We start from the raw sequence: 25,545 nt of genomic DNA, 5'->3' as shown, positions 1-25,545 counted from the left end.
GAGGAGGGAGGGCAGGAGGGAGGAAGGGGTGGAAAAGGCAACAATACAGATGGAATCCAGTGTGAAGAAAATAACTGAGCACTCACTGACATTTACATTTACACTTTGGGCATTTAGCTGGCAGTGCTATCCAGTGGGACTTATTGAGTCCTTATTGTACATAAAGGTATACGTGTTGGCCATGTATTAATAGCCAAATTGGTAGATCTTGTTATACATGACTACAGGCTTTCAACACAAACCCAACATATGGTAAGAGGCAGATGTCAGTCTATGTTTAAGAGGACAGTACTTGAACTTGTAATCAGCAGCGTCACCAAATTTGGTGATCGTATTAATTGATGATTTTGGGCAAAAATCACTAATTGGCTTTTTCTCTCTTCTTTTGCTGCAGGTCTTATGGTGAGCAAACCCGAACGACATTGGAAGCCATAGAGAGAGGATCTACCAGCACTTTTCCCTGAAGAAAAGTTAGTATTTAGCCTTCAATATATTTGGGGGTTTGTAGCTTATGCAGGAAATCATATCATCCAAATTTGATCTTTAGAATGTAAAAGACCCTCCAGATGTTTGTAAGTGGCTGGTGGAGTAGACAACACTAACAATTGACAGGTAATGATTTCCCTCAATGCCCCACAAATACAATTTATCTTTTCTTTCTGCCCTCTCTAGATCACTGAAGGATTCTTCAGCCTTTGGATGAACTGGAAAGAGAGACAACGCAGAACGACGTTAGTGTGTTTACAAAATGGCGAGAGGGGAGAAGCTGTTCTGATGTTGTCCTCCAAAGCCCCGCTTTTATTTCTACTTCCTAATTCCTGTTTCCAGCCTGGCTCAACAATCAATTTACTTCAGCCATGGACGGGTACTTCTTATTTTTTTGAGATCCTTGGCAGCCCTTGAAGCTTCAGCTATCATGCCTGGCAGTTCTAGGACCTTCTAACCCTCCAGAACCTATACCCCACCCTCCCAACCCCCTATCACCCTTCCTCCTCCCCCTCCTAACCTACAAAAGAGCATCAGGAAAATGGAAGCTCGCGAATCAGCTGCAGGTGGGCAGAAATGCCCAAATAAGGAAGCGGTGAGGGAGAAGGTGCCTCTGCAAAGGAAATGGGTATCAGAGCCCTCTGCCACCACCAAACGAAGCACTTTTGCTGACCCGGAGGCGAAGCGGCACTCTCACCGTGAGAGTCTGCCATGCGGTGCCACCGGCGGATCAGCACCTCAGCAGAAGTACGCAATCACAGGAAATTCTGGGAAGCTGCTATCAGGGCCTTCTGCAGTTGGGGCCATAGGAGGCCCGCCATCTCAAGACCCTCAAGGGCCCTTTGCTCAGGGGTTCCCCAGGGGCTACTCCTACCAGCTGGGCCAGCCGTACCCCCAACACCCCCAGACTGAGCGCTTCCTCTCAGGAGCCAAACCCCAGCCAGGCCTGGAGCCTCACGCCTGGCCCTTTGCTGGGCAGCTGCCCTCGGATGACCTGTACCCTGTGGGACACCCGGGGCACCCCCACCCACATGGGACTGGAGGAGGGAGGTTTCCCCGGCAGAAATCCCCCAGTTTACCAAGCTCCTTCGGACAGTATTCCCAGTCAGGCCCGGAGCCTGGGGAGGAGGGCTATGGCAAAAAAGAGCAGAAGCCAAAAAAGCCTGGTAAGTACATCTGCCACTTCTGCGGTCGAGCCTGCGCCAAGCCCAGCGTTCTGAAGAAACACATCCGCTCGCATACTGGAGAAAGGCCATATCCCTGCGTGCCCTGTGGCTTCTCCTTCAAAACCAAGAGCAACCTTTACAAGCATCGCAAGTCACACGCTCACGCCATCAAGGCCGGACTCGTACCATTTTCAGAGCTAGCCGTGGCCCGCAGCGGGGACCTGGACCAGGCGTCCTCAGTGGGCGAGGCCGAGGTCCACTCAGATGGAGAGCAGAGCACCGACACAGATGAGGAAGGGGTGGAGGGCTCCACCATGCTGACGGACAAAGGCAGCCCCATCCCGCAGATCTCCTTTGAAACTGAGAAGAGTGCAGGTCATTTTCCATTAACTTTTTATTTAAAAATATTATATTTATTAATTTTATTTTTTGAAAAGGTGTCTGCTAATAACTAAAGTTGGTGTTTTTATACAATATAGCTTGTGATTTTTTGTCTGCCCACTGTGAAGCAAATCATATATTTGTAATATTAAGTATATTTTTTTTCAAGTAAATCTTTCTATTTTGCCGACTCTGCCTGACTCTATTCACTTTTACTCTACTTCTTGCTGTTCTATCTTCTCTTCTCTACTCTACTCTTGCTTTGCTCTTCCCTACTCTGCTATACTCTATTCTACTTCACTCTGTATCATGCCCCTCTTGCTCCACTCTGTCTCACTGTATAGGTGGTGTGGAGCCAGCGTATGCTGACTCAGCTGAAGAGCTGTCCATGGGGTCTATGAAAGTGCCTATCCTTATCATCCCTAAACCAGGGGGAGTCCCCTCCACAGGGATGGAGTGCCCCCCCTTTCCGGACATAAAGGGGTCACACCACATGACGGCTTCCCAGGCTGTGGGGATGGGGCATGCGCTGGACGACTCCCCCACCATCAAACAGCGGCTGGCGCTGAGGCTCACCGAGAAGAAAGGCCAGGACTCTGACTCCACCACATCCCAGTCCCTGAACCTCCTCAGCCCTCACAGTAAAGGCAGCACTGACTCGGGCTACTTCTCCCGCTCCGAGAGTGCCGAGCAACAGATCAGCCCTCCCAACACCAATGCCAAGTCGTACGAGGAGATCATGTTTGGTCGGACATGGTACTACCGACCCAACTCTAGATCCAGACAGTCTATCACAGTGGGCATGGCTGGAGCTGTAGGCCCAGCAGACCCCAGCAGCCTGGCTAGCTTAAAGCAGTCGGGTGCTATTCTGGACATGGGGAAGATAGCCGAGGATCATATCTGTTTCAGAGGTGATGTAGGGATCTCTGGAGATCCTAAGCAGTATCCAACAGGCCCCTGTCAGAGCAGTACAGGGCTACTAGAGCCTCCTTCAGATTCTGGGCCCCTTATTAGGAGTAATTCCATGCCAACTTCCTCTCCCACCAACCTCAGCGTCCCCCCAGGGATTCGAGTCAGCCACTCCTTTGATGAGATGATTACGTCGGATGATGTCTTTTACCCAGCAGGGCTTCGCAGGCTGAGAAGGCAGGCTGCCTTTGAGCACTCAGCCCATGAAGCCCATGGGGGAGAGGCTGAGGGCTATGGGCACGTGCCCAAGAACGTGGCCTCATCTTTGGGATTGAAGATGGGAGAGCGCAGCCCGGGAGTCCCAGAGCACATCGCCTACAGCCCCTATGGTACTAAAGTCAGCATGTCAGAAATTGCCACAAGGAAAAGGAGGAAGGAGAAGAGTGTTGGTGATGAGGAGGACAGCCCTGGGCACTGCGACAGCAGCTGTAGCGGTTCAGTGGAGATGATAGGGGACTGTGAGTTCAAACAGGGCAGCCTTGATGGATCGAGGGGCACCCCAACAGGAAAAGGCTCCCTATACAGCACTCACAGTCAGTCCGACAGCTTTGATACCTGCGCCAGCATGTGCTCCGAGGACATTGCACTGTTCCCTGACTCTGAGGGCAGGAAGGCGGCCGGGAACGTCATATCAGTCATCCAACACACCAACTCCTTGAGCCGACCCAGCTCCTTCGAGAAGTCAGAGTCCTTCGAGCAGCCAGGCTACCAGCCTACAGATAAAGCTCTATCCAGCCAGTACTCTGAGCAGTCAGACACAGAGATCTTTGAGGATGCACTTAGCCCTGAGTCAGCCCTGCTGAGAACGGAGAGCATGGACCAGCAGCTGCAGAGCGACAGCGACCTGGCCTCCCTCTCATCTTCCTCGGCTGCAGCTTCCCCTGGCCAGCCTTACCATATCCCCCACAAACTAGTCCGGCAACCCAACATCCAAGTCCCTGAGATTAGGGTGACGGAGGAGCCAGACAAGCCCGAGAAGGAAGCAGAAGCACCAATGACCAAGGAGCCAGAGAAGCAGCAGCAGCATGTGATGGAGGAGTTCCAGCTGCCACAGAGGAGTGATACCCTCTCCCAGATGCCTTCAGAGAAGCTCCCGCCCAAGAAGAAGCGGCTGCGCCTGGCAGACATGGAGCACTCATCCGGGGAGTCGAGCTTCGAGTCGACCTGCACCAGCCTCTCTCGCAGCCCCAGCCAGGAGAGCAACCTGTCCCACTCATCCTCCTTCTCCATGTCCTTTGACCGAGACGAGGGGCTCAAGTCTGTCTCCCCCACCAAGCAGGTACACTGTTAGATGTTGTCCACTGCATTAGTACTATTGAGTACCTGCACTAGCCATACTATGGTTATAGTAGATGTAAAGGAGCATGCTGTGCTGGTCCTACCATGGTTATGTAACATTATCAGTACCATAATGTACCTGTAATGGCCCTATCATGGCTGTGTTACCATGCAGTAACTGTACTGTCCCTAATATGATTATGGTACAATATCTGCACCCTTTGGTTTTCTGTTGGAATGAGTGGGTGTGGTCTTGTTTGTGTAGTAGAGTAGCATGCAGTTTTTTATGTTGTTTTCTTCCCTTTGAGGCATATCATTTTGATATTGCATTTCAGACTATTTTCATGTATACGTAATGCACAGGGTTCTCTTGTAAAATAAAGTATGTTCCCAATGCACTCCAACAAAGGGGTCAAATTAAGGACCATTGTCTTTCTGATTCTGAACCAGGACGAGTTGTTGGCCTCTGGTGGTGGAGGTAAGCAGTCAGAGTTCCTGACAGTTCCTGGCAGCGGCCATTCCAGTCACCACCAGCAGAGGGAGATGAGGAGGTCTTCATCGGAGCAGGCCCCCTGCGCGCTGCCCACGGAGTTGCCTGAAATGCGCAGCAAATCCTTCGACTATGGCAGCTTGTCCTCTTCCTCCAGACAGGGAGAGCTCTACTGCAGCGCCTCAGCCATGAAGGAACGCAGGCGGGGCTACCTCGTCCGACAGGTAACATAACTCAACTACCATTGTTATTATCTTGCTTTTATGCATTAATGTGGTGGTCAATAAAAGCCTGGTAAACTATGAACTCCAGCTGGTCATTTATAGTTTTATTGACTTATTGATTGATTGGTTGGTTGATTGATCCACAGGCTTCATTGAGTGTTTACCCAGAGGCCATCGTCCACGAGCCAGGGGGCGGTGAGATGTCAATCAAACAGGAGAGTTTGGAACATGGGGCGTGGCCCGGCGCAACAGGGCCCGCCCATGGCAGCACTGATGTAGCCAGCAGAACCAAGAGGGTTGGCAGTAGTAGTGGTGGTGAGTCTTGTTTATTTAAAAAATAAGATAAACAGTTTTATAGTACTTACATGGTGTTATTATGTTATATCCTGTAAGTACACTATGTATGGGCAGATTTCATTACATAGCACAACAGTGTTATTGTGTATATACAATAACTTCCTACAGGTTAATACACTGGAGTAAGACCACTGTAAAGTGTTATCCAGTGAGCAGAGCTAACAAGCCGAAGCAAGAAAAATATTCATAGATGTTTAGTTATATGTGCCATTTGGGGGGGTCTCACAGTATCATGATAGTGCCTTACAGTATCATGATAGCATGATAGTGGCAGTGCTAATGCCTTGCCCTACCCATTTGAACTACACAGGAACACAATTGTTTATGCCCACTAATGTTTCCAGTCCAAGATTATGGGAATAGCATCTGTGGATTCTGTTGTAGGGTAGAATTTCCCTTTAAACATGCTTTATGTCATGATGGCACATATTGTAATATAAACAATGTAATGTTTGTTATTTGGAAGTGCCTGCCAGTGGGCAAATTATATTGGATCATTTGTTCAACACTTGATTGCCCCTAATGGGAAATTTGGTTTGCAGCAAGGCATACAATTCAGTACTACTAGAAATAATTATTTTGTGTTGTTTTTTTATCCAGGCCATGGCTCCCACCAGCACCAACAGCACCACCAGCATCTCCTGCAGCAGAGTATTAGTGAGGACAGCCTGCAGGACGAACCTCTCTATCAAAGGTAAGGAGCTCTGGGTTTCTGGCTTTCCCAACACCTCCCTAATATCACAGATTATTCTCTTATTCTCTCTCTTACTCTTATTGTTCAGCTGAGAAGGAATGAATGAAATTCTGACTATATGAAATGCAATTGATAACAATAATAATAATAATTATTATTATTATTATTATTTTTATTATTATTATAATTATCACTGCTACTATTATGACAATGATTTTTATTGCTACTACTACTGCTACTGGTATTACTTCTCTTACTGGTACTACTATTAGTATTACTACTATTACTATTATTATTTCTGCTATTACTGCTATTACTGCTATTGCTACTATTACTACTAATACTACTAATAAGAATAATAATCAACCTTTTCTGCATCACAGGCCCCAGCAGCATCGCCTGCAGGCCCAGGGCTCATCCTCTGAGGGAGAACATCCAGGTCAGGAGGTCATGAACAAGGAAGTGATTCAGCAGTACCAGAGCGGTCTCCCCTTCTTGTCCTACCAGCAGCCAGGCCTGTTCTGGAGCCAGGAGGCCAGTCAGCGACCCAGACAGCACCTGACCTTCCAGGCCCAGCAGCAACTCCAGAAACTCCACATCAGAGCGCCAGGCAGCCTGCCTGGACACCCACTCCACAAACAGCAGCAGCAGCAGCTCCACGCCCTGCAGCAAATCCACGATCAGCAGCCAAGTGATGGAAAATCAGAAGGCTCCAACACTCAGATCTACCCCACCTCCTTCTCATCCCGGGCCTCTCCTCTCTCCCAGCAACAGCAACAACACTTCAGCTCTCTCTCCTCCAAGCCCTCCCTCCCCAGCGCCACCACCACCTCCATGATGCTGCAGCAGATCCAGCCCGTCTTTGCCACCCAGAACCTGGGCTCCCAGGCCTCTCTGCCTGGCATGCTGGTTCCTGTGCGGATCCAAACCAATGTGCCATCCTTTGGTAGTGCTATGTACACCAGTGTTAGCCAGTTGTTAGCTACCCACGGCAGTGCTGGACAAGGGGTCGGTGCAGCCAGGCTAGGCTGTGCTGACAACAGCAACATGTCTTCCCCGGTCGGTGTTGCAAGTGTCAGCAAGCCGCCTGGAGGAATTGGAGGAGGCATAAGTGGAACAGGTTTCAACCTATCACACTTCCTGGGACAGCCTGACGGGGCGGCGCTGCGCTACCCGCCCTGGAAGGTTCCGGATTCGCTGCCGGGCCAACGTCTGAACACGGGGATCCCACTGTCGCTGACGTCAGGCACCATCTCCACCACAGACGCCTCAGGGTCTGGCATCGGAGGCAGCAAGCGCATGCTTTCCCCCGCCAGCTCTCTGGAGCTCTTCATCGAGACTAAGCAGCAGAAACGAGTGAAGGAGGAGAGGATGTACGGGCAGATTGTTAAGGAGATGAGCGCCGTGGAGCTGAGTGGCGCTGAAGGCAGCAGTAAGCTCGGGAAGGGGCCGGGCAGAGGTCAGCGAGCCCGTCTGAAGAGCGAAGGCTCCATGGACGACTCTGACAGAATGTCTTCGTCTCCCCCGTTGTGCGAATTCAAGATTACCATCCCTGTCCGCTCCTCAGCCCCCCACCTCCCCGACATCCCCCCAGCTGAGAGCTTCACCCCCCCTCTCCAGATTGTCACGGACCCCTCCCTGGTTTCAGGCGGTCGGGAGTCGCCGGAGGAGCTTGATGTGGACGATTCGATCCCTGAACTCAACTCCAGCCTCGAGTCCATGGTCTCCCCTAACGACACATCGGAAACGGACGACGTGAAGCAGCCCACATCCAGTAAAATGCCCGTCAGCATGCTGGTTCAGCTAGCTGCCAACCAAAGCACAGGAGCATCCGGAGCGGCGGGCGGGACTCTCTTGTTGACGGATGTGGCCGACGTCCAGCAGTTTTTCCAGTTCCCTAGCCTGCGCACCATGACCAGCGTCAGTTGGTGTTTCCTAAACTACACCAAACCCAACAGCACCCAGACGGGCCTGCGTACCTCCGTCTACGGTTCATGGTGTGTGAGCTCGTACAACCCCAACCCTCTGAGCCTCAGCACCAAGGCCGCGCTGGCCCTGCTGAGGTCCAAACAGAGGAGAAACACTGAAATGTACACAACAGCAGCCATGTCACCACCCAGCTCCGGAAAGCTGGTCTCCTCTGTGGCCTGGAAGCTGCGGTTTGATCAGGTATGCCCTGAAATATAGACACACACATATACACACATATACAGTATATACATTTACACATAAATGCAGATATACAGAAACAAACATACTGTACACTTCAACACAATATTGTAAATGCCTGGTTTCTTGCAGATTCACACGGAAAGAGATTCATTTATTTTTCTATATTTCTTCTTTCTCCTTGCCCTCCACTCCTCATTTCCTCTCCCTTCTTTCCTTTCCTTTCCTTTCCTTTCCTTTCCTTTCCTTTCCTTCCCTTCCCTTCCCTTTCCTTTCCTTTCCTCTCCTCTCCAGTTGAAGCCGGAGCTGATGCCGGTCGATGTCAGTAATTTAGGAAGGAAGATGAAGGGAGTCGTGTCCCGGGAGCGTTCGAAGGAGGAGCAGGTGGAGAAGGAAGTCTCGGCCAAACATCCTCCCTCCGAGCCGACCCGCATCAAGATCTTCGAGGGAGGGTACGTCCAGCAAACACACACACATCAGTCCTGGGTCCAATAAGTGCCCTAACACATCCAAACCACCTGTAATGAAAGTGAGAAAAAAGATTCAGTTTTTATCGCATTTATCGCCAAACATATTGTAGGTACAGGAGTGGATAGGGCATTGTTTTATAGCATTTATGGGAGTCACCTTTGCTTATATGAAATCTAAACCCCCTAGTTATGACTTCTGACTTTTAAAGTATACAAAAAGCTGTTTCTGCTGTTTGCCTTTGTTTGATTCACAGATTATCCTAAAGTTTGTTTTATTATGCTTGGGTTGGGTTTATCACATCGGATAATATAATAATAATAATAATAATAATAATAATCTTTATTTATATAGCACTTTTCAAAATCCACGTTACAAAGTGCTTCACAAAGGCAGCAAAATAAAACAGACAATTCATAAAATCATCAGGTTTTAAAAGAAAACAGATAAAAACAATTTGGTGTATAAAAACCAATACAGTGTAGGAAAAGATAAGAATAGGAAAACAGAAACATTTTTTAAAGGACATAAAAGACAGTTCAAAGGAAATTGAAACTCAAGTAAAATCAGGAAAGGCTCTCAGATAAAAGTACGTTTTAAGAAGGAACTTAAAGGAGATCACTGACTCAGCCGACCTGATTTTGAATTTGGTCTGATTTTGAATATGATAAGCACAAACAGGAAAATAATTGGAAGTAAATTAAAGTGATGCTGAACTTTGGTAGTACCGTGGGTTATGTAGCTTCCTCCATGATAAAACCAGTGACTCTCTGTTATCTGTTGCTCTGGTAGAGGAGACTGGAGAATTGCATTTTTTTTCTCTTTCCATTCACTGCCATTGTCTGGAGGAACAGGTCTAAAAATCACACTTTTACCACATAATCGCACGAACAACGCAGATTCTGACAATATGTAAAAATAGTCATTCTGCTGAAATGTTTAACTGAATTGCTTTCTTTATATTATCAAACCAACAACAAGTGTAACACCGAATTCTGGTTAGATGAATTTCGGTGTTACACTTTTTATAAACCCTATACCTCTCAGTATCCAAACACAAATGACCACTGATGACCTTTGTATGAACTGTTTCCTGATTAATCGTGAAGCGAAAAAAACCTAACCGATCCTTTTACAACCTATTCCCGAGGCTTAATTTGTTCATGTGAATGCCAGGCCACGACGAGCCGGCTAAACCCATCACAGGATAACAGCTCGAGCTGCGACGCTGTAATTGGATGTCGACTTTCACAATTGCTGCCCTCACTCACTGCCCTCTCTTTTATAGACTGGTGTGAAGTGGGATCTGTCCTTCATTAGTTTTTATTTGAATGGCATTTTCACATGGTGTTTTTCCAACTGTGGCCACCATAGCATTTATTTTTTTATTTTTTTTATTTTATTTTATTTTATTCAGCTTTTTAGAGCAAGTCTTTATATTTTATTTATTTGTTTTATTTTATTGTTTGTCTATGAATCTATTTATTTACTTATTTATGACCTAGAGCCCCCTACTGAAGCTGAACTGTCACCTCACTGCGATCTTTGTTTATGTTTTGATTATTGGATTCATTTTTCATCGTCAAATTGATTGCCTGAGGTTTAGTTTTTCTTTGTCAAATTGACTGACTGTGGTTTTGATACATGGACTGTCACACTGTCGGCCAAACAGGAGCCTGATGTGTATTTTTGAGGCTGTAAAAAGAGTTTTGTTACATTGTTAGCTTTGAAGCCAAGCAGAGCTATATTTTCAATTACAAAAAGCTTATTCACTCATCAGAAATACAGGAATATCCTTAAAATGTACATATGGCCAAATATAGTCTGGATTGGGAAGTTAAAGCAGTGAAACCCTGTAGTGTGAGACGTTACTACAGTAGCATAATGTTTTTATAGTCATAGAGCCAGTAAGAGCAGGGGTACTGAATGGAACAGACAGTGCAGACACTCACACACACAGGCATGAATGCAAATATGCACACGTACCCGCACACACACACACACACACACACACACACACACACTCACACACACACACACTGAGTTATTAAATGCAGCAGACAGTGAAGTAATTCTCTGTTGTCCCCAAAGGACAGTTTAGGGGCAGTAAGTGGATAAAAGCATAGAAGCAGGACAACCGTGCCAACACACACACACACACACACACACACACACACGCACACACACACACATGCACACAAAATGCACGTGTACATGCAGAGACACACTCAGCAGCATAGAAAAAAACCACCATACACACACATATAGACACACACCTGCGCAAAACACACACACACACACACACACACACACTACATAACATACACTGAACCTTGTATAAAACAAGACAAGGTTTCTAGTGAATCAAAGTCTATGAAACAAATCCACAAAGTGCAAGTTTTGGCAGAGAACATGAATACATTACCAATTTTATTTTCCTCCGTCGCCTGAAATCTTCACAGGTTCTGAAAGAGAATCTGCTTTATGATCTTACCGTGTGCCGTGAATACAAAAAAAAATAAATAAATAAATCATTGTCATAACTCATTTTCATAACTGGCCACAGCTGTGTAAACGTCTCGATATTCAGACGCGCGTTCAGAAGTATTCCCCACTCTGCGGTGTAGTTGAAAGACAAAATTTTTCCTCGCTGATGCGGACGGATTGTTTGCCGTACCTGATATCTGACCTCCTTAAACACATGCTGCCCCATGGACTAAATAATCCCTGCTCCTCCAGTCACTGCAGACGGGGCCGGAAACTCCACAAGCCCACAATTCACCAGCCGTTTTCACTATTTTACCAGAAGAAATAACATTTTTTTTTTTTTGGCCTACCTCTAGATGATGTTTTAGCTGCTAGAGTAAGACAAACGGCCACAGACAAAATTTACCAGCATTTGGTGATAATGGTAATTTCCTTCCCTGATAGTAGGGATATGGTTGAAATCAATATCACGATAATCATAAGGATTTTTTTCGATATCGATATATATATATGACGATATGGCTCACATAAGCGAAATCACATTAAATAATCAAATTAATGTTCATCGTATTGAACCGAATGGTAATGTTTGGTGTGATGTCAAACTAAACTGAAATTTTCACATAATATTCCGACCATACTTCATTTTGTCTGAGTCTCTAAATAAAATTAGCTTGTTCTCATCAGTTCAGACAGCAGAATTGGGCGTCTCGATATCCCAAAATCACCATATCATCACAATATAATCCCACTGTTATCCAAGTTAAACATGTCTCAACAGGGATCGCACACTCACTTAGACTTCAAATTCAAATTTAAAAGTCCCTGTTAGTTGAAATTCAAGGACTCAAAATTGGCATGTTTTGGGGGGAAGACATGCCATAGGTCAAAATTAGACATCATAGAGGCCTGATTTTATACTCATGATGTTGTCGAGTCAAGAAATTCATTGTGAAATTCATTTTAAAACTGCTGCTATATCAACGCAAATATCCATCACAGGGTTTTCCTTAGGATGTGAAGTGTTGATCCTTGGACGGTCCAGAGAGACGCATATTGATGGATTTCAAAAAGGCCTTATTTTATTTTTCTCAAATCTATAAACTTGCAGGGACTTTCCAGGTCTATGGGAACTCTGTCTCATTATGTCAGTGCTGGAGGAGATGATACAGCTCATGTACCAACATCCTCTACTTCATCCTCTCCTTCAACAGCAAGCAGAGCATTTCCTAACTTTCTGTTTATTTTTATTTTCAACTTTATCCCCTTTGTTACTTCAGGTTAGCTAGCTAATGCGAATTCAGTAGCTTGCAAGTAGTTGTCAAACTTTGCGTTGCATAGCAACAAGAATGATGTACCGCTCCTCAAGCCCTTTGAGTTCTAGCTCTCTCTGTTCCTAGCGATGTTCACAGCTGCACTTTGCATTTGAGCAGAAGAAATGAAGCCTCTGATCGCTGCCTGAATTCAAGCAGAACCTTCAAGTGGGCAAGCATCTGTCCTGCTGAAGTGTCCTTGAGCAACACACTGACCTCAGTCTGACCTCTGACCTCTGACCTGCCTGTGGAGGGGGGCAAGAGAAGAGAGAATTTCCCTGCACTTGACTATAAAGGAGAATGTGTATGGAATCACTCTACTGGTGCAGAAAGACACTCAACCCAAACTGAGCCAGTAGAGCTGCTCCCAGAGTGAATACTGACTCAACATGATGATGGTGGTTCTGTATTATTAATAATAAGCAGACTTCTGACCCTTCAGTATGGAGGTCCACATGTGACATAATGAAATAAATAAATAAATTTGCCTAAATGAAATAAGTAATTGGACTAATAAGTAAATAAATAGGTGAACAATTAGATAATGATTTATCATTTTCAATTCAATTCAATTTGAGTTAACCATTAGAATTTTCACAATAACAAAATTGTGCAAAAGTGGCTTTTTTGTTTATTTCATTTTTTTTTTTCTCCAAATGATACATTTCCTATTGCCTCCCTTTTCCCAAATAACCCCTTTAATTTTTTTATGAAGAAAGAAAAGGGGTAAAAAAATGAAAAAGAAAGAAAAAAATTACTTATCAAATAATGTACTACTCTACTTTATTTACTCATAAATAAATGAAATATATGAAATAATTAGATATATCATTCTAAATGTTCTTTATTCGCCAAATGTACACAGGAATTTGACTAGATGATACAGCGCAGTAAAACAGGAAAATAACAGAATAAAACAAGAAGAGACTAAGATTACGTAAAGTGAAAGTAAAAGGAGAAACATAATAAAATAACCATCAATAAGAATATACATACAATTACACGAATACAAGTGAAGTAATAATATATGCCACATTGCTACATATTGCACAGTCCAGGCAGGACGGTTGGGTCCATAGTTGGGGTTTGCACCGTCCCATACAGTGTGTGTATGAAAGTGCATGTGTGTGTGTTCGTGAGTGCGTGCGTGTGTGTGAGTGCGTGTGTGTGTGTGTGTGTGTGTGTGTGGGAGGGAGGGAGGGAAGGGGGGGGGGCATTGGCAACGATACGTCAAAAAGAAACCAGAAAAGAGGCAAACCACCAACAAAACGGTTGACTGGTCTCCCCCCTGCAGGTACAAGTCCAACGAGGACTACGTGTACGTCCGCGGTCGCGGTCGGGGGAAATACATCTGTGAGGAGTGTGGGATCCGCTGCAAGAAGCCCAGCATGCTGAAGAAACACATCCGCACGCACACCGACGTCCGGCCGTACGTCTGCAAGTTCTGCAACTTCGCCTTCAAGACGAAAGGTAAGGGGGGGGGGGGAACTACCTACCTGCCTGTTTTCTTTCCTCTATGGTGCCAATCTGCAGTACTGTGCAAAAGTCTGAGGCACATGTGAGTGAAGAAGCTTTCAGAAAATAATCAAATGGAAAGTTTCGATATGGCAAAAGATTTAGTATAAAGACTCTACTGACAAATAAATAGACATCTAAGAATAAAAATGTATATAAAAAAATCTAGCGTGTCTAAGACTTTCTCACAGTACTGTATGTATGTGTGTATGTATCTAGTAGGGTTCAATAGATATGGATTTCTGAAGGCCGATACCTTTGATCATTTTCATGCCAAGAAAATTTTATATATTCAGTGTTTCCCCCCTGAATTTTCTTCTTGTCAGGTTGGAAAAAGCCTCTGAAACAGCATTTAGTCCATCATGGGACACTAAAACTCTCCACTGAAACCCAGACTGATGAAATAATTTTAGTGTTAGCAGCTCTTTAAGGCATTTATTCCATGGTAGGGAAACTCTGGGATACTTTACTGTCTTTAAATGAAGAATTAATTGACAAAGAAAACACTACTGAGTAGTCAAATTAATACAAAAAAAATACCATTTTATAGTCGGTTTCGACGACACCGATTGGCCGATATCTGATATTTAATAAAAGGAGAATATCAGCCTGAAATATCTTCAAACCAATATATTGGTCTAATCCTAGGATGTATCTGGGTATCTACCTATCTATTTTGGAAGTTCAGACCAGACTGAGTGATTTAGTCATTAAATCATATTATATATAAATGACATATAATTTTTGAAATTATAATTTTGTGGTAAAACCAGACAGCACGCTCTCTCTCTCTGTATCTCCCACTTATTTCTTTATTCCCCTTCTTCTCTTTCCATTTCACTCTCTCTCTCTCTTTTTTTGTGTTGATGGGTTATGCAGCCAAACAAGCTCCCGTTTCCAGTAAGACTAGTCGAGGGTCATTAAATGGGTTACACGTGTGTGTGTGTGTGTGTGTGTGTGTGTGTGTGTGTGTGTGTGTGTGTGTTTTGTAGGAAACCTGACCAAGCACATGAAGTCTAAGGCTCATATGAAGAAGTGTCTGGAGTTGGGAGTCTCTGTATCTTCTGTCGAGGACAACGAGGCAGACGAAGCAGGTAGGAAACACACACGCACACACACACTTACACACACACACTTACACACACACACACACACGCACACACATACACACACACACACTTGTATCCATGTAATCATATACACACACACTTTCTCTCTCTCTGTCTTTCCATCAATCTCTCTCTCTTCTTCACTGTCCTTCACACATACATCGCCAAAGACACACACACACACACACACACACACACACACACACACACTCCAGGAGCCGCAGTAACAGCCTGCTATCTTGTTGAGAGCTTGCTGCAGTGTGTTTCACTGGGTGCGGTTGTAAAGGGACAATTAGTATAATGGAAAGCAGAGCCGGGCCTGACAGCCAGCGCTCATGTCAAACAACCACACTAAACACAAACCGCCTTAAAAAAGCAGCCGTCCGCCATCTTAAGTCTGTCATTATATCAAAAATATTCACATGAACATAGGTGGCTAACACAGTAAACATGCCGCATCTCCAGGCGCTGTAAGCCACAAATCGCCAGTTTAATTTTCCATAAAACACTCAGAAATAGCAACAAATATTTGTCAGCCGTCCTTCTTTTAGCTTACGATTGCTGGTACATTTTCAAGCCAGTCGACATCATTAATCTTATTGTTGACTGATGATGAAGCTGGAAATGATTAGCATGTTGTGGGCTAAGCGAGCTAAATTTTATTATCCGTATAATATTCACAAGTAGCAACAAATACTAGTTAGCTGTCCCGCGGCGCTGTGATTGCTGGTAGTGTGTTTTGGTTTCTTAACAGCCAAGCGGGCCGTTTCAAGCTAGCAGGGACGGGAGTATATCTATGTTCCCAGGGTCCTAATAATATAATGGGAACATGACAAAGGGTCCTATGTTCCCATGACAAAGGGTCCTATGTTCCCAGGGTCCTATGTTTAACCCTAACCCTAACCCAAACCCAAACTAACCATATTAAGCGAATACAGAGCTGGGGAACATCTTTTTCAGGTTCCCATTATGTGCTATATAGAGCTGGGGAACATAGGACCCTGGGAACATAGGACCTTGGGAACATAGGACCTTGGGAACATAGGACCCTTTTTCATGTTCCCATTATGTGCCATATAAATCTGGGGAACATAGGACCCTGGGAACATAGGACCCTGGGAACATAGGACCCTTTGTCATGTTCCCATTATGTGTCATATAAATCTGGGGAACATAGGACCCTGGGAACATAGGAATGACTCCAGCAGTGACAGCTTTTTAGCCTAATTTGTAGGTTAATATGTAATTAATGGTGAGGTTGGAAAATATTGGCTGAGGTGCTGTGGGCCAAATGCAGGTGTAATGTCAGGGTAGTGGAGATATTGAGAATAAGTTATTATGTAGCTGGTAGCTAGCGTTAGAGTTTGCTTTGGTAAATTAGCCTCAGTTAGCTAGCTAACCGTTTGTTCAGGTTAACTGAGCTGACTCTTCTCAAGCTACAACTCAGATAGTTTTGGAGTAGAGACTAGGGCTAAAGACAAGACAGTTTACTGTGTCACAGTAACCTACATCTGGAAACAAATCTACGTTAAAATATTCACTTTTACTTACTACGCCACTCACAGATCTACACCCACACAACGTCTTTTTCAGTAGGTTATCTCTCAGTTTCTTTTCCGGTTGTTATATATTTAGACATCGGTTGCTACGAGGTTTGTGATGCAACTGCAATGTCTCTACTGTTTGCCTGTCATGTTAGTGATCTAGGAATTTAAGCGCAGGCCTATTCTACTGTTGCAATGATTGGAAGTCAGTCTGAGAGCGTCAGATAAATGCCTAAAATGTAAATGTATCTCTATGCACACATCAGCCACTTCTATTTTATCAGCGAGCTAGGTTTTCAGAATAGAACAGGACCTGCAAATGGTGGTTGAACCCACCAATGTAGAATAGAGTAGACTAACTTACAAAATGATGTTTGGTTACCTGTGGAGTAAATTAATTTGTTAGCATTTGGCTGTTAGTGATTTCCCACCATGCAGACCGTATGTCACCAAATTAAATTTGACTTTAAGTGGGTTTTAGAAATTGTGGATAATGGCTCTAAGAGGATTTTTCCCTCTCTACCTCTCTCTCCCTCTCTCTCGACCCCTGGCGGGTGTGTTGGCTAGGCTTCAGTGTTTAATAAGCACACACACACGCACACAGAGGGTTTGGGAGAGAGAGAACTACAGTAAGTCAATCAGTCAGTCAGTCGCTTAGACATAAACAGTTGTGGTTTGTGAAAAACTGTTGTATATAAGAGACTAACTGGAAAAGTAGTCCAGTGTTAGTGGATCTGGTTTCCGCTCATAGAAGTCAGCTAAATGCAATTTATTAGCTCAAATCGGGCTACTGGTACTCCACACTGCATCTGGAAGAAGTCACAACAGAACCAAAGAAAATCGATGAAAAAAAGGATGGGAGAGAAGTTTAACGACTGGAGGATAAAATAAACATATGAAAACTTGATTTCTGGCCAGCTAAACACCCTGAATAAACGACTCAAAATCTTTTCTCTCTCTGTCAACTTTGACTTTTTACTGTTCAGTCAGAGCAAGAAACTTTTTTATCCACATCCCAAAATTCGCTGTTTTCAGTTTCACTATTTTACCAGCCAATCAACTGGATTTTTATAAGAGAATAGGACTCCAAATGAGGCTTGGTCACTTGCCAAAGCGGCTGCTTGTGCAGAGTAACTCAGCAGCTACTGTACAATAAGACTTTACCAGCGTTTGGCTGGTGGCCATCCTGCAGAAGCCGTGTTGAGGGCTTTGTCTCAAGTTTCTTTTCTTTCTATTGTCTTTTAGGTTTTATTAGTTTGAGCTGGTGGGAGAGTGGTTTTGGTGGTGTTATGTTGTACATTTAAGCTCTGAAATGGTTTTCTTTTACCACTTATTAATACAAACCATTTCTTTGTTCTCTTTTGCTTCTACTTCTACTTCATCCCGCCCTTCTTCTCCCCCTTTCTTTCCTTTTAAAATTTTCCCTTTGTCTTCTCCTTTGCTTCCATTATGTTTATCATCTTTTTCCCCTTCTTCCTCTTCTGCTTCATCTCCTCCTTCTGCCACTTCTTCCTCTTCTTTTTCTTCTTCTTCCTCCTCCTCCTCCTCTAGACATCGGAGAAGAGGGCCAGAGGGCTTCTGGGAAGGTCCCGGGAGGCATCATGGCGGAGCACCAGTTCTCGGACGCCGACGACTCCGAGGGCGGCGAGGAAGACGGCGACGAGGTGGACGACGAAGACGACGAGGAGGACGACTACGACGGCGACTCCACCCCCAAGACGCGCTCGCGGTCCACCAGCCCGCAGCCGTACGGGCTTCCCTCCCTGTCCATCACGGCCGTCGCCGCCTCCCACCCGGCGCCCATCGGCCAGCACCTCTCTCATCATCACTCGGCCTCCGACCTCCTCGGCAACACCAACAAGCCTCCGCTGTTCGGCTACTTCACCACCGTGCCGAGCATCCAGATCACGCCGCAGGCTGCTCCCAGCGACCAGGCGGAGAGGGAGCGGTGCCAGGCGGAGTACCAGCGAGCGCTGCAGGGGGCGCTGGGTAGCAGGCTGCTGGTCCCGCCCTCCTCCTCCTCCTCCATGGACGAAGACCTCCCCGTCCCGTCCCCGGACCTCTCCTCCCCTTCCTCCCGCCTCTCCTCGCCCGGGCTGGACCCCTCCGGCTCCCCCTCGCCCATCTCTCCTTCCTCCTCGCCTTCGTCCCGCCGGTACCTCTCCCCGCGTCGGGACCTGTCGCCCCGGGCCGGACGCCTCTCGCCCCGGCGGGAGATCTCGCCGCTGCGCCACCTTTCCCCGAAGAGGGACCTGGGGGCGGCGGGGGGATACCGGCGGGACCTCTCCCCCAGGAGGGAGCTCTGTTCTCGGGGACACCTCTCGCCTCTCTCCCCTCTGTCCCGGCCCACCTCACCGGCAGGGAGGGACTACAAGCGGGACCTGTCGCCGCGAGGCCGCCATAGGGGCATGATCCGGCCCGTCTCCCCTCGCCGAGGGCTGCACCAACACCTCCACCACCAAAGGTAAGTCAAAGGGAGGATGGACTGATTCTGATTTCCCTTTTGTCTTTTCCCTCAAGAAAGTTTCACCTAGTTTATAATGTTGTGCCTTGTCATGCATTTTATTCCAGTCCATTCAGCAATCCAACTTAATATAGATAGAAGATTTTAAATGAATTGTAACTTTGCTTGACTTGTCCTTGTCTGCTGCTCCCAGCCACCAGGCCGGCCAGCAGAGCGGAGCGCGGGGCCTGAGGCCGGGCCACCAGGCCGGGCCGCTGGGCCAGGGAGAGCTGGGTCCTCTGGGACGCCGCAGAGTCAGCGGCGGAGCAGAGATGGAGACGGTAAGAGTCCAATAAAACCCCAAAATCTGAAATATTGGGTTCTATTCTATTGTATTCTCTTCTTCCACTCTAATTCTCTTTATGCTATTCTTCTTTATTTTACTCTTCTTTGTTCTCCTCTCTATTCTCTTGGACTCTTCTACTTCTTCTCCTTTCTACTATAGTTGTAGCCGTTTATAATTTATTTGACGCATCCATTATTCATTTGACGCATCCACAGGACAAATAGTATTTGCAATTAATTTTACGTACGTTTTCAGTGGTTCTCAACGTGGGGTCCGGGGACCACCAGGGGTCCCCAGCCAATTGATGAAGTGTTAAACTTCACCATTATTTGATTTACAAGAAGTTAACACAATTAGAGAATGTAGAAGAATGACTGTTTTGATCATAGTTTCTCTGTTATCTTTCTACCTACAATACAGATAGTGATGGTATTCTGGACAAAATCATATCGAACAATAAAAATATTCTCAGATTTGGGTCCTAGAGACAAAATCTCATCAAATGGGGGTCCGTGGCCCTAATGTGGACTAAATTAGGGGTCATTGATATGAAAAAGGTTGAGGATCACTGTTTTAGCATCCTCAAAGCTACACTAGGAAACTTAGGTTAGGCCACTTTGGCACCCCCAAGTGGCAGCAGGAGATCACAGGATTTTTGAAAGTTTGAAGGACTTCATTACCCAGAAATCATGTAATGTGATGTCAGTGAACTGTGCTTTCCTCGGATCTAAATGTCTGTTTCTTAGTGAGCTAAATGTCTGTTTCTTAGTGAGAGTGCTCGCTTTCTGTTTTTTTTTAGGAGACAGATTGTATTTTGTTCTTAAGTGTCATTTTGTCACTTTCTGTGTGTGGAGAAGTGGCTTTACCTGACACCAGATTGGGTAAATTCAGCGAATCTTGTGTCAAATAGTGGGGATGGGACGCTCTTCTCTGCTGCAGCTCCACTTTGTGATTTATGCTGATAAGATGGGTGTATTTTCACATAAAATCTTGCAGCTTTAATGCATCAGGACAATTCAGATACTGTCAGATACGTTGACAATCAAAGACAAGTACACTAGGCTGACTTTCAAACACTTTACTGTGATTGTCTAGTCTCTCTGCCACTCAGTTTTTGGTCCTATGTGATAAACCCAAAGTAAGGAAGGGGGAAGAGGGAGGGGAAAGGGAGGAGAGAAGGCGAAAGAAGAGGAGAAAGGAGGAGAAATTGTAAGGAAAGAGGAGAGAGAAAGGAGGAGGGAGGATAGAGAGAGAGGGAAAGAAGAAATTGCCAGGGAGAGAAAGCAGAGAGAGAGGGAAGAGTCTGGCAGACAAAGGGATGGAATGAAGAGTGAGTCAGAGAGAGAGAGAGAGAGAGAGAGAGGGAGGGATGATTGAAGATAGGGCTGTTGGGTTTCGGTGGTAATGGGATCTTGGCCGGCGGCGGTGTGGTTAATAACACGACTGTTTTTCTTCTTAACAGCCTTTCTTCAAACTCTGGCCTTGCTGTTGGTCTCACTTAAATAAAGCATGAAACGGAGAGGGAGACCGACCCGGCTCGGCTTTGATAACTGACCATTCCTCAAATAATTAGATTTTTTTTTTAAACACCTAAATTCATCCAGGAGAGGCTGACTGAACAATCTGCTTGACATTCATGCATTTACACACATTTTGACGCCAGGGAGCTGCTGCCCAGTGCAGCCACAGGCTTCTACTGTTTTCATTTCATTAAGGAATATTTATTTTGTTAGCTGACATTTGGTCATTCATACTTTAGCATTACTATTACAGCACCACAAGTGTGTATATTTGTACTGCGGGTTGGTGCAGTGACAGTAAAACTGCTTACCTCGGTGTTAGTGTTATGCTGAATAATTACATTAAGTGACAGACTCAAAAGTAGGACTGGGCGATAATTCAATATTATCGTTAATCGTCAATCAGCTGAATCATATTGTGATGATATGGTGATTTTTTTGGTTATCGTGACGCACAATTCTGCTGTCTAAACTGATGAAAAGCACATTTTATTTAAAAACTCTGACAATATGAGGTATGAAATAGAGCTTAAAAACTCATTGAAAAAAAATAGAAATCACAATATGAATTTCCAAATCACAGAGGCTGCATTTCTGAACAAGGTGATTTAGAGCTGCAGGTCCATGAATCGTCATAGTCATCATAGTCAAACTCAGTAAATCCTGCACACTGACATCTATTTTGTCTTTAACAAAATTAAAAAAAAAAATAATAATTTTTAAATTGTATAAAGTTCTTTACACAATCTAAAAGTTCTAAAAATTTGACGAGAAAAACTTGATATGAATCAGTTTCAATCGCAATTGCAATATTCTAGCAAATTTTATTTTTTGTCAATATCCTTCAGCCCTAGTATGAAACATTTTAAGTAATATTATTTCAGTTTTGTGTGACATCACACCTGCATAGCCATTCGGTTCAATGGGATAAACATTAACTTGATTATTTAACATGTGATTTTTCCATACAAGCCATATTGTGATGTATATCGAAAACCAAAAAAAGATATTTACGATTATCATGATATTGATTTAAACCATATCGCCCAACTCTACTCAAAAACAACAGAAGAATTTTTAATATATGGCCTCTTTATAGGATGAAACTGGTTCCTGATGGGACTGTATAAGTTGGGGGACGACAGCGAACCCCTCTGCTGTATTTATGTTCCTGTCCATCTCGGCCCTCCGTGCTCATCTCCTCTTCTGTTTGCAGGAACACCGGGCGGGCTCGCCGTCGCTAGGGGAACGGGACCAGGGCGGTAGCCACGGTAACCAGTCCAGCCCACCCCACCAAGTGCTGTTCAGTCACCTGCCTCTGCACTCGCAGCTCCAGGTACGCACTCCTGTTCTGTTTTAGTTTTTAGTTTTTTAGTTTAGTTTTCTTCATTTTTTTTTTATGTTTAATGTTTTTGTTGTACTCTTTTGAAAACTTAAAAAAAAAAAAAATGTGGTCACTGTTTGATCTGTTTTTCCCTAGACTAATATTAGACTTTTAAAATTTCAATGACATATTAATATTATTATTTATAATTATTGTTATTACATATTAATTGATAATAGTATATAAAATAATGACAATATAATTGGTAAAACTTTACAATAAGGGTCACTAAGTTAAGGGTTAGTTAATGCTTAATAAGCATTAACTAACTAATTTATGCATTTATACATTATTTAATAGTCATCTTTATAAACTATTAAATGTATAAATTAATACCTTAGTTAACATGAACACCATTAGTAAATTATTACCAGACACATTAGTTAACTGTTAATTAAGGGTTAGTTAATGCTTATTAAGCATTAACTAACCCTTAATTAATGTACCCTTATTGTAAAGTGTTACCATATAATTACAAAGATTTTCTATTTGTATTTTCTATATGCATTTTGATATATCCATGCATATGTATTCAATTCCTGTTTCTATTCCAGTGATACTAGAACTTTCTGACTCAATCTGTAAATTTGAATTCCAGGTGCGTTCGCCCTTCCCCATGATCCCCATCGGAGGGATCCAGATGGTTCACTCCGTCCCCTCGTGCGTCACGTCGGGCCACGCCCCGCTGGCCCAGCAGGGGCGCAGCAGGCCGCGTCCCGCCTGGCGCTGCAGAAGAGCACGTCGTCCGAGGACTCCACCGCCAGCGAGACCTCCTCCTCTCACTTCACCTCCTCCTGCTCTGCCGAGAGGGAGGAGGAGGAGGAGGAGGAGGAGGAGGAGGAGCGGAGAGGCTGAGGGAGCCGTCGTCTCCCCACGGCTCCCCGCAGGAGACGATGATGTCAGAGGAAGGAGGAGGAGGAAGAGGAGGAGGAGGAGGAGAGCCGGACAGGCAGGAGCAGGAGGAGAGAATCCACACCTGCACCAAGGCCATCGCCTCGCTCTGCATCGACTCCGAGGAGACGCAGAGAGGAGGAGGAGGAGGAGGAGGGCGGGATGATGGGAGGGACAGAAGCAGAGGTCCCTCTCCCGCCTCCTCTTCCTCATCTCCTTCGCCCTTCTCCTCCGACTCCCACCTCCATCATCATCATCATCACCATCATCATCATCAGCAGCAGCAGCATCAGCGGCAACGCCACTCCCCGTCCGCCTCCATGTCCCCCCTTCTCCTCACCCCGCCCCCTCGCCTCCCCAGCCTCTCGGTCCAGGGATTCAGCACTTTACCGGCCTGGAGCTCAGGCCGCCTCCCCACCACCACCACCCCTCCATCCACGACCCTCACCTTTCCTCCTCCTCTTCCTCCTCCCCTTCATCCTCCTCCTCCCCTCACCCGCCGAGCCCCAACCCCGGCTCCGGCTCCGGCTCCAGCCCCGGCCCTCGAGCCGAAACCCCCCAGCCGCCCGCGGGCTCCAAGCCCCACGTCGGCGGCCCCAAGCTGGGCTCCGGACCCGGCTGGCCCGCCTTGTACCCCCAAGTCCCGGAGGAGAGAGACAGGGAGGCGGAAAGCACAAAAGGAGTAAAGACGTGTCCTAGTGCTGCGCCGACCGGAGGAGGAGAAGGAGAAGAAGAAGAAGAAGAAGAAGCAGAAGAAGAAGAAGAGAAGTGTTGGATTCAGGGTGGCTTTGGTTTTTTTGTTTTTTTTGGATAAAAGGAAGGGATGAAGTGCAACAGAGAGAGGAAAAATGACTTTTGCACACTTCGCACACACACACACACACACACACACACACACATGTATTCTCCATGCATACATGAACTTGGCTACTCATTTGATACATGCACACACACACTCTCTCTCTCTCTCACACACACACACACACATTTCACACACTGCATACCGACAAAAACAGCTCTCGACAAAAAAAAACAAAAAACGAAAACACCTATGAACTTGATAATCTGCAGTTTTAATGTATGTGTACAGCATGCCTGTTCGACCCTGGGCCTGCTATTGGAAACTATTACTTTTTTTTTTTTTTTTTCTTATTTAAAAGACTCTTGAGGATCTGCATACGGTTCTATCCATGTACGGTAACTCCTACGAACACATGAGCCTGACCAAAATCTGCTAAAAAAAAAGGACTCTGGTTCTGACGGTACGGCGAAACGGACAGCTATGTGTGTGCCTTTTCTTTACTTTTTTTGCTTATATTCTTATAAGCATACAAAGCAGGAAGGTAAATGTAAATACAATACTATCACGTTTTGCGTATCAGCTTTGTAATAAATGCAATCCCCCCCCCTCCTCCTCCTCCTCCTCCTCCCCTTTCTCGCTCTTTCTCTCTCTCTCTCTCTCTCCCCTTCCCCCTCTCTTCTTTTTTTTTTTTGGACACCTTGAGTCTCGACAAGCGATGTGAAGTTATGGATATTACTATTACGTACGGTTGCACTAAAACATATTTTTATATGAGTGAAATTAAAAAATGGCTTTTTTGTGTACAGCAGCAATTCTATAATACTATTTATTATTGTTACCATGTTTCATAAATTGTACATTTTTCTTAAATGTCGTGGATGCCTTTTTCTATGTAAAGCATGGGTTTTGCTATCGCTTAAATTAGGGCGAGGATATGTACACTGTAATATGGCTTTATATGTTAGACCTATTTATATACGTCTAAGTGAGCCCCCTCTACTTGGAGGTATATACACATAGAAGTAAGATTTACCAGAATATTTACCCAGCATATGAATACATATATAGAATCTATCGACCTGTCTATCTATCTATCTATCTATCTATCTATCTATCTATCTATCTATCTGCACTTAACATTTAGAATGACATTCACATTACGGTATGGTAGTTTGCTTGTACATTTTCTCTGCCGCTCTTTGCATTTGCCTGTCCCCCGGTTGTGTTTTTTTTTTTTTTTTTTTTTTTTTTTTTTTACTTTTGTGGTATTTTTTTGTTGTTTTCGTTTCATTTTTAAATTTTTATTTTTTATTTTTACGAAGGCGTAGACTTTGTTCTCAGCATTAAGTGAATGAACATGCCGTGCACCGTTGCATTCTGCTCTGTTAGTTTTGCGACACCCCCCTCCACCCCCCCCCCCCTCCCTCGGCGTACCCCCGTAGTGGTTGAGATTAATGAGTATTAATGTTACGCAGATTAAAGGTAGCTCCACATTCTGTAAAACCACGT

At 45.1% G+C, this 25,545-nt stretch overlaps 1 protein-coding gene across 1 annotated transcript; it reads left to right on the top strand.

Moving 5' to 3' along the window:
* Positions 1-391: 391 nt before the first annotated feature.
* Positions 392-25,250, top strand: LOC139638920 (human immunodeficiency virus type I enhancer-binding protein 2 homolog). Its single transcript, XM_071512952.1, is given in 16 exon segments — positions 392-470; positions 673-2,027; positions 2,378-4,281; positions 4,731-4,994; positions 5,141-5,309; positions 5,952-6,045; positions 6,429-8,214; positions 8,509-8,666; positions 13,777-13,952; positions 14,990-15,091; positions 18,202-19,114; positions 19,308-19,434; positions 22,176-22,295; positions 22,942-23,044; positions 23,047-23,135; positions 23,138-25,250. Coding segments are annotated over 15 exon segments (7,788 nt in total). The 5' UTR covers positions 392-470; positions 673-1,027; the 3' UTR covers positions 23,921-25,250.
* The last annotated feature ends 295 nt before the right edge of the window (positions 25,251-25,545 follow it).

Source organism: Centroberyx affinis, unplaced genomic scaffold, assembly GCF_046629955.1.
Source record: "Centroberyx affinis isolate AG114_WGS23_722 - 3 ecotype Tasmania unplaced genomic scaffold, CSIRO-AGI_Caff_v1 ptg006659l_1, whole genome shotgun sequence".
Taxonomy (NCBI): Eukaryota; Metazoa; Chordata; class Actinopteri; order Beryciformes; family Berycidae; genus Centroberyx; species Centroberyx affinis.
The sequence above is the reverse complement of the archived record's forward strand: the minus strand, read 5'-3'. Positions and strand labels throughout refer to the sequence as shown.